Here is a 10,019-nt window from a genome sequence, read left to right as displayed (position 1 = left end):
TGTAACCACCAAGATAGACCAACACTCCAAACATAAAACTGAAAAGGAACAAAACAGGATGAACCCGAGTCAAACAAAGATGAAAGAGTCTCCCTCAAATCAACAAGATCAGACCATAATCTCCACAACAGTTCCCGGCCGAAACACGAAGCACAAGACAACAAAACACCCGGAACACCCCAAAGCCCCAAATGAAACACGAAGCACAAGACAACAAAACACCCGGAACACCCCAAAGCCCCAAACGAAACAACAGAACCCGACACAAGGACATGCAAAACTCAAAAGGTGGGAAACACGCTACAAAGCCACTCATAACACCAACCGACTCCTCCCAGGACCACCGTTAAACATGCAAACAGTACACAAAAAGAGACGACATCGACAGACACTATTGGTAAATGAAAAAGGACCGATAGGTGGGGGAAAGGGGAGGATCACCATATCAGACTCAAAATCACAAAGGACAACAAAGCAGCCCACGGATGAGCTATACTCATCGACACAACAAGAAAATCAGCCCAGAGGTGAGGGAAAAGGGGGGATCACCTCTGGGATGAAACCAAAAGGACGGAGACTGGACAAGGAGTCGGGGGAGGAGACATGCAAGACCACCAAGACAGCAAGACCATTGTGAACGAGAAAAGTGATGACACCGGCAACAGAGTAGACCAAAGAACAACAAAAAAACCAAACTTCGACTGATCGGACAAAGGAAGACGAAATTATACACTGATTGGTGACGGTGACCGAGGAAAACACCCATCCGAAGAAAAACAATCGAAAATCAAACTGTAATCAGTTTAAGTAAGGAGTGAATGATCGACCTCCGGAGACGGGCCAAAGCGTTGCCACATCTCCGGAGAGGCGGTATAAATATAGGGGGATGTAGAGGGGTGGTGGCTAGTGATGGAGCAAGACGTAAATTTGGGGGTTTTTTGGGTTTTTTTGGAGAGAAAAAATTAGAGAGAGGAGAGAGGAAGTTTGTTGGAAACTTTAACGAGCTTTAGTTGGAAGGGGTTGTGTAATTGTGTCAACGTTGACGGTTCAATAATTCAGTTACTTTATGTTTGTGAATTTGAAATGGATCGATGAGCATTGTCGATTGTAGAGATTACAACAACATAAGCGAATGCCTTTAAAGCTCCCTTCTATGGTAAAGATAAGGCAAGTAAGGTGGTCATGTATACATGTATAGGCACTAGGCAGCCCGCTGCCCAGAGCCTTACCCTTGTCTTGAAAACACAGGGATACTGTTTACGGATGAGTTCAGATGACTAGTAATGAACATTGAGCTGATAATTGAATTGAATTACTTCTACCTCATAAATCATAATGTAAGAAGAAGTACTGATTAGGACGAAATCATCGGAAACAGGGTTTGGATCATACCATTTAATTGGGTATAAATTGACTGGGCCCGTATAATTCACTCCAGTCTTTGGTCCTTGTTTTTGAAATATTGTTATTCGTCTTGGACCAGCCTAAGACCGATTAATTAAGGTCCACGTTGAATTTACCGAAAATTGAAATTTATGTTTTTCAAAATTAGTCCTTACAATTTTAGGTAATTAGAAATTTTACCATATAAGTATAAAAAACATTAGAAACTCAAAATCATCAATTTTTTTAATTAAAATTAAAGCTCGATTAACTATTTTAATGTTTTAACGAAATCTAAATGCATTTAGTTATCGTATACTAAGGAGCACTAGTGTAATCTGAAAATAAAACAGGCCTAGCTGTGTACAACATACAGGCGTAAATGCTGTATCAAATGATTTATGATACATCATTTAAGCCTACAAGTTCTTCGCAAATGCTTCCATTTTTGAGTAAGCATGACTCACAAATCACAATGAAGGTTGCTCGGAACTCTTTGCCTTAGATATGAGTTCCAATTAAGGTTTTTCACCGTAAAATCCAAGCGAGCAAGCTTGAGATTGAAGCTTCATCACAATGTCCGATACTTAGGCAACTTCAAATAGGTCGATCAGCAAATCCTCTTTCAACCATCATATCCACTAACTCCTCGCGCTTCTTAATATGACCTGCATTTTTCAGCTGCTTCAGAACCATTTCGTACAAATGCGTACTTGGTCTCAAGTTCTTTTCCTCGATCATCTCCTTGAAGTACTTACATGCATCAGACCAATGACCCATAGCACAAAACATCAAAATCAAATTGCTATAGGTATTCACATTAAGCTCAACCTCAAGCTCATCCATTTCCTTCTTGAGCTTAAAAACCTTATCAGTAGACTTCAATTCAACAAACATCTTCATTAGCACATTATAAGTCACGGTATTAGGCTGGCACTTCAACTCCTTCATCATTGCAAACAATTTGTCAGCAGCATTCACATCTCTTGCTTTCGTGATACAACTAAATATCAGGTTAAAACTATGCACGCTAGGCACAATACCCTTATTCACCATTTGGTCTATCAATTTCATCGCATCATCCCTATTCCCATTCCTACAATGACAATCAATCAAAAAACTATACGTAATCGCATCAGGTTGACACCCAAGCTTCTTCATCTGATTATAAACCTGCAAAACCTTCTCGGTCTTCCTCGCTTTCACATGAACCCTCATCAAACTATTAAAAGTCGCAGCATTAGGCTGGAAACCTTTCTCAATCATCTCCGATAAAACATCATGTGCCCGCGTAACCTGCCCATGTCTACAAAATCCATCAATAACAATAGTATAAGTATACACATTTGGAACAATTCCCTTCATCTTCATTTCGCCAAAAACCCTCTCAACCTCCGAAATATTACCAACCGTACACCAACCACTAACCAAATTAGTATAAACAACAACATCAAGCTCAAACCTATCCTTTAACCCATCAAAAAACGACTGAGCCTCGACCGCCTTTTTTTTCTTAACAAGAATGGCAATGACAGCAGTAATTGCAGAACTATCAGGGCTACAACCATACTCCTCCATCCTATTAAACGCATGAATCGCCTCAGAAATCATACCAGCTCTAACATACCTCTTAATCAACCTAACAAAAATATCTGAAGGAATTTCTAATTTTCGGCTTTTCATTTCTTCGATTAATCCCCACGCAACATCAAATTCCTTAGCTTTCCCAGCTAAATCAACCGTTTCAACAAAACCCTGCTTAAAAATTTCTACATTGTTCTCTTCCCCAACTGCCCAATTAAAAAAGGCCAGTGCTTGTGGAAAGGGGATATCATGGCGAACAGACCGGCATTTTTCGATAACAGAGACGACAACCGAAGGCGAAACACACTCACCTGAACTAACCTGAGAGAAGGATTGAGCAAGAGAGGAAATTGTGAAATTACAGTTAGGGTTTTGGTATACATTAGGGTTTCTTCTATAATGATCTGTAATCAATAAATGCAATCCTTCAATAACTGGGTTCTCTTGAGGAGTGATATTAGATCTTATATTAGCATCAGTTTCATGGGTTTTTTCATCATCTTCAGAAAAATTAGGGTTTTTAGTGGATTCAAGAACTGTCGAAAACCGTGAAGAAAGGGGTTTAATAAAAGATTTAGGGAAAGCAAGATGTAATTTTGATCTAATTAACGCCATTTTTAGATTGACTAACGAAATGGGTTTGAAGAAATTTTTCATTTTTATGAGTGGTTTTGATTTGAATTGAAAAATCTGAGATTTAACAAGGGTTTTAGGGTAAATTTAGGGAAGAACAGTGAATCAATTATTAGCAAATGAGACAAAACGACGTCGTATTGAAGTATTGGGCCGAGATTTTAGTGGGCCGTTTATTTGTTTATGTTCCTAAATTATACGCAAAATGAAAGAAAATAATAATAATTAATTATATTGGCTGACTTTCTCTCTCTTCCTTGTTCCAACTTCAAGCGGCAAGAACAACATTTCAGGTACAAAAGAAAAAATTCATGATCTGTTTTTTTTTTTTTTTTTTTTTTATAATTTTTTTGGGTGGAATTATATTTATGAATTGTTTTGATTATTATTAGGATTAATAAAGATTAATATTTGATGAAATTGGTAATTTGAACAAATGACAATGGTGATTTATTTTTGTTGGAAATTGTATGAGATTAGAAGCTTGATTTATTGTCAGCAAATGTTTTCATTATCATTATCATGATATATTTCTGCATAAGAAAGGGTTTGAAGATCCGATCTTTAAACTCTTTGTCCCGGTTATACCTTTGATTCAAATACCTCCTCTTCTGAAGAATAAAAAACGTAAACAAATGATTAGGACGGAGAGTATATCCCATATGTGCCTCATATTACCAGTCTGTTTGTTCAATAAGGTAGCTTTTGTGTAGAACAACTAAGATGGGTGTGATAACCATGTTTGGTTCAGTACTTCAATAAGGTAGCTTTTGTTTAGAACTCCCTTCTATGGTAAGATAAGGCCGCAAGGGGTTCACTCATACGCAGCCTTACCCTTGTCTTGAAAACTCGGGGATATTGTTTAGGGATGACTTGTATGAAGATTGAGTTTATAATTTAATTGAGTGACTATTATCTCGTTATGTAAGAAGAACCCAGCACAACATCCAAGGTCATTCCTAATATCCCAACTTTTGAGTTCCACCTCTACCTTCTAGTTCTGAATGTGCAACTAGCATCAGTGTGTGATTAGGTTCTAGAAACGGTTTGAGTTACTAGAACGCTGCCTCTCTTTGTTGTTAATATAGGGGTAAGAGTTAAGATTGCGTATTTCCAACCCCTTTATCCCGCCATTCATTGGTGGGGGATCCTTGAGGCATTGGAGGTAATGTTGTTGTTGCAACCCACCACCACGTTTATGGTAGATGAATTAGGCATACTGCAACTTGAGAATGTAGAATTAGCGGGTTATTTGTACTTTCTGAAACAAGAGGCTCTTGCTTGTACTCTTGTGGTGGGACCCTTCCCTGGACCCTCGCCTAGCGGGGACGCCATCGTGCACCGGGCTGCCCTTTTACTCAATATGCTGCATTTTATTACAATGGATCTGAATTTTTACAGCTTGGCATGCTAATCAGATTTCATGGTAGAGAATGAGAAATCTCGCATGTTTATCTTCCTTGATGATCTTTCTTCATTAAATTTAGGATTTTTATGGTCCGAATTCCATTTTATGGCATGGAACGCTCTCTCCGTCGATGGCTGATTTTTCTGTCTATCTTCTGCAAATCCAGGACAATTTTTACTACTCCAACTGGTTGCTTCTAGCATTTTACTCCAGTGTGAGTGTGTGACATATAGACATGATCAGAAACTTGCAAAAGTCTCAGATTGTCGCTCCGAGTTTAATTTCTAAAGCGAGCCAATTGAGCAAGGCTCATTGTTGGCGAACACTTCATAATGGTCCAGACACTGTAGAAGAGCTGCTAGATCGCCATGTGGTGAAGGAGAAACCATCGCTTGATGATGACGAAATTGAGAGATTAAATCGCCAAAGGCTTACCAGTACAAGGCGGGAAGCAATGTGTCTTTACAGAGATATTTTACGTGCAACACGGTTTTTCATGTGGCCTGACTCACGAGGCATATTGTGGCGAGATATTTTGAGGGAAAATGCACGGAAAGAATTTGAAGACGCTCGATTTGAAAAGGATCCTGAAATTATAACTCGATTGTTGGTCGGAGGACGAGATGCTGTTCAAGCTGCCATTGACAAGCTTGCTGAGAAACAGAGAGAGCAGATAGAGAAAGAGCGGAATGGTAGAAATTAAGATTATGATGATCAATAAGTCTTGCTTGTGACGGATCGGATCTTGCGACGGGTATTTTGTGAGTGGAAATGGGTAGAGGGGACAAGGTGGGCACCCACCCCCTGTGCTCCTTCTCTCACCCCCTATGGGTTTTTTGTGAGACAATATGGTACCCGTCTCTTATTTGTGACGGATACCCTCCGTCACAAATAAGAATTTGTGTATGATTAAAGGTTACAAATCCTAATCTTTCATTTGTAGCTGTTGCAAAAGGATGTGAATGTCATTAGGCTTTTTGTATGTCACTCTTACTCTTATGCTACTAAGTACTAATCATCAAATGCAAAATCGTTCATACTGTAATTTCTGATTAATTCACGAGAGCCGCTTGGTTTTACAATCACATTCTGTCAGTTTCTTCATCTATTATCTGTAAAAAGTTGTGATTCCTGGTTACTTCCCGATTATCTTTTCATGTATGTTACAGTTACGATGCTTGGCTTTGAAATATTGTGGACACCCCCTTACAACAACATTACGCCAGTACATTCTAAGCTCTCGTCTTAAATAACTAGATAAGTCGAGGTTGAATGTACGAACCAAACTGTAGAAAACTAGTAATGTGATTCATGCATATTTTGATACCAAGCAAGAATAACTTACTTTATAGTACACATTTCATATTAAAAGCACTAATGTCACCAAAAGCATCATCTCTCTTGGGTTAAGCAAAGTATCCTAAATATTTAGGTATGAAACTTGACTAACATGGCTTCCTTTCCTTCATTAAATAACCTAAAACATTCCAACAAATTATCTAACTACAACCCATAATTATCTCCATTTCCTCCGAAAAATAAAAGCGAAAAAAAATGGGAAACTGTTTTTCTTCAGATTTTTGCTGTCCAAGAACACTTGAGATTGCAATCTCGTCTTCTTCTTCAGACACAGCTCCTAGGAACAAGTATAGACCTCCACCACTTCCTCCGCCCTCTAAACCACCAATACCCTTGTATTTCCAGGAAACGGGTCCAATCTTGAATAAACCGTATGTGGACATCTCCTCCATATATCAGCTTGACAAAGAGCTAGGGAGGGGACAGTTTGGTGTCACCTATTTATGTACTGAAAGATCGACTGGTATGAAGTATGCATGTAAGTCCATTTCTAGGCTGAAGTTGAAGCATAGAAAAGATATTGAAGATGTTAGGAGAGAAATATTGATAATGCAACACCTTAGTGGACAACCGAATATTGTCGAGTTTAAAGGGGCTTATGAAGATAGGAATAGTTTGTATGTGGTAATGGAGCTTTGTTCAGGTGGGGAGTTGTTTGATAGGATTGTGGCGAAAGTTAGTTATTCGGAGAAAGAGGCTGCTGTTGTTTTTAGGCAGATTGTGAATGTGGTTCATGTTTGTCATTTTATGGGAGTTCTGCATAGAGATTTGAAGCCTGAGAATTTTCTGTTGGTTTCTAAGGATGAGAATTCTGCATTGAAGATTACTGATTTCGGGCTTTCTGTTTTCATTGAGGAAGGTTGGTGTATCTGTATTTATACTGTTTCTTTTACATTACATTATATGGTTAATTTCATATGCTGAATTTGCTGCATATATTTCGAAACGAAATTGATTTTTATGCTCTGATGAAATGGATATACCAAATTATACTAGCTGATAGATAAAACTACAGAAACTAAAGGTGTATACTGAATCGCGACAATGTTGCAGGAAAGGTGTATAAGGAACTGGTAGGAAGTGCATATTATGTGGCTCCAGAGGTATTGCAGCGTCGTTATGGGAAAGAGATTGATGTCTGGAGTGCTGGAATCATGTTATACATTCTTCTCTGTGGTGTTCCTCCTTTTTGGGCCGGTATGCCCTAACTTCACACTTTAGATGTTTTTATCTTAAATGTGAAAATCACACACATTAATGCTGAAATTACTGTCTCAGAGACTGAAGCTGGGATTTTTACCGAGATTCTGAAAGGAAAGCTTGATTTGGAAAGTGCACCTTGGCCTTCAATATCTGCAGAAGCCAAAGACTTAATTCTTAAGATGTTAGCAAGAGATCCGAAGGCTCGCATTACTGCTGCCCAAGCGCTTGGTAGGTTTTCTGTTCAGAAAAATGACTCACTATACTATCTACGCTGTATACTGTAAAGCAGCAGTCGTCACTATGGTTTTCATTACTGGTCATCTGGAATAGTCTGCATTTTTTAAATCACCGAGAGCCTTTAAGAATTGAGACGCTGTTGCAATGTTGTTGTTGCATGAAACAGAACATCCATGGCTCAAAGAAGGCGGTGAAGCTTCTGACAAACCAATTGACAGTGCTGTCCTTATTAGAATGAAGCAGTTCAGAGCAATGAACAAACTCACGAAACTTGCACTCAAGGTAACGAAGCCAGGACAAACGACAATATATGCTTTCTAAGCTGCTAATTTCCACTATGGGTCATACACTATACGAAAATTTGTTTACTATCATCCGACCCCTCCTTACCCACCTATAGGCCGGAGACACTGACATACATCAGGATGTATGTCATGTCAGTACTAATTACTGAACTGGCAAATGTTCGCTAACTTACATGGTAAAGGCTTTGAGCTGTGATATAGCCAAGAGTCAAAACCTAGATTCAAAACTCGTCAATGTTGTCATTGTGGCTCCCTTTATACCAAATAAGGAGGTCTAACTTTTGAACCAGTCACTTGAAGGTATTAATGTTCGCTGTACTGGTATGCAGGTAATGGCAGAAAATCTGCCAGATGAAGAAATCAAAGGATTAAAACAAATGTTCAACAACATTGACACAGACAGAAGTGGTACTATCACTCTGGAGGAACTTAAAGCAGGGCTGGCAAGGCTGGGTTCTCGGCTCACTGAACCCGAAATTCAACAGTTAATGGAGGCGGTAACGGCTCCTTAACTTTCTTTTTAAGCCCTTAGAAATATGTAAAATGCTCCCATCTACTAAAAAAAGGTTACAAGTAAAAGGGCGGTTTTGACCTAGGTCATGACTCGTGAGTACCACCCTTATCTCATTGTTATGCAGCTTGTTTAATGAGTTCTGGTTTATAACAGGCTGATGTTGATAATAATGGGAGCATTGACTACATGGAATTTATCACAGCTACTATGCACCGTCATCGACTAGATAAGGAGGAAAATCTGCAAAAGACATTCTTGTACTTTGACAAGGATAACAGTGGGTAAGTATCACTGTACTGAACAACTGACTGAACTGTCTACGCTTCTTATACAAATACGCAGAGTCCACGTTTTCACGACTCTTCTTTTATCGGATAGGTATATCACAAAAGAGGAGCTTAGACAAGCCATGGAAGAATATGGAATGGGAGATGAGGCAACTATCAAAGAGATACTTGATGATGTTGACACTGACAAAGTAATTAACTTCTTTCGACTTTCTTCGTCAATTTTTTCCATGTATAGTTTTACGGTTTTTCTAACGTGTGTTCTAAGGACACACATTAATAACCTAGATATGGAAAGATTCGCATGATATTCTCACGAGATAATCAAGTATAAACTCATTTTTACCATGATTAACGAGAATATCGTGTAATTAGGTGTAATAACTAATTACTAGATATCTGCATGCAGGATGGACAAATCAATTATGAAGAATTTGTAGCAATGATGAAAAAGGGAACAACTGATGCTGATGGGAAGCAAACTGAATTGTTATTGTTCAAGTGAAGAGGCCAATCTTGAACTTGTTTTGCTTATTTCTTTGTATAATGTAAAGTTTTCATGTGTCCCTTTAAGAACAAAGAGTTGCTATATCTATATTAATTTGACAATGTATGTGAGTATTCATATTACATTCGTGTACTCGTTTCTGACACATAACACCTAATCATTCGGATTTTTGAACATAGGCAAGTCATATTAGAGTATAAAACCGATCTTGGAACTCCAAGCATCAGCTTAAGCTTTTGGTTGAGATGGTTTCATGACAAGTCAAACATACTGAACACTTCAGGTAATTCCGAATTCTTAGATCTGTCAAAACAAGTTAAACGAAGTTTCATCTTTAAATTAGTGCCAAGTGCCAAAACATAGTAGCCCGGTAGGCATCATAAACCCATACCCGACCAGATCGACGACACTAGTCCAACCATACTCATCCTTATACTAAACCAAACATCTCACATTCGACCAAACTCTATAGAGCCTACCGTTCACTTTTTGTCCATCACCTTCTGAGTTGAGTATTCTATAATTTGTCAACCAAATCTACCTAACATTTGTTGTACCATAAATGGGCCTACATGGCAAAAGGTACTATTTAAGTACA

General features: G+C 38.5%; 3 protein-coding genes across 3 annotated transcripts; 2 read left to right on the top strand and 1 right to left on the bottom strand.

Moving 5' to 3' along the window:
• Positions 1–1,691: 1,691 nt before the first annotated feature.
• LOC141658624 (pentatricopeptide repeat-containing protein At1g20300, mitochondrial-like) lies at positions 1,692–3,635 on the bottom strand. The gene has a single exon (XM_074465537.1). It carries the CDS (start codon positions 3,622–3,624, stop codon positions 1,981–1,983), a length of 1,644 nt encoding a protein of 547 aa, XP_074321638.1. The 5' UTR covers positions 3,625–3,635; the 3' UTR covers positions 1,692–1,980.
• A 185-nt stretch (positions 3,636–3,820) lies between these two features.
• On the top strand, positions 3,821–5,808 carry LOC141586448 (uncharacterized). The gene is made up of 2 exons (XM_074407661.1): positions 3,821–3,893; positions 5,175–5,808. Exon 2 carries the CDS (start codon positions 5,244–5,246, stop codon positions 5,709–5,711), a length of 468 nt encoding a protein of 155 aa, XP_074263762.1. The 5' UTR covers positions 3,821–3,893; positions 5,175–5,243; the 3' UTR covers positions 5,712–5,808.
• Positions 5,809–6,514: 706 nt separating this feature from the next.
• LOC141586447 (calcium-dependent protein kinase 29-like) lies at positions 6,515–9,540 on the top strand. The gene is made up of 8 exons (XM_074407660.1): positions 6,515–7,226; positions 7,421–7,564; positions 7,646–7,798; positions 7,974–8,089; positions 8,442–8,609; positions 8,780–8,907; positions 9,005–9,104; positions 9,323–9,540. The coding sequence occupies exons 1-8, from the start codon at positions 6,563–6,565 to the stop codon at positions 9,416–9,418; spliced, it is 1,569 nt and encodes a 522-aa protein (XP_074263761.1). The 5' UTR covers positions 6,515–6,562; the 3' UTR covers positions 9,419–9,540.
• Positions 9,541–10,019: the final 479 nt, after the last annotated feature.

This window comes from Silene latifolia, chromosome 6 (genome assembly GCF_048544455.1).
Source record: "Silene latifolia isolate original U9 population chromosome 6, ASM4854445v1, whole genome shotgun sequence".
In the NCBI taxonomy this organism is placed as follows: Eukaryota; Viridiplantae; Streptophyta; class Magnoliopsida; order Caryophyllales; family Caryophyllaceae; genus Silene; species Silene latifolia.
This window is presented reverse-complemented; position numbering and strand designations above follow the sequence as displayed.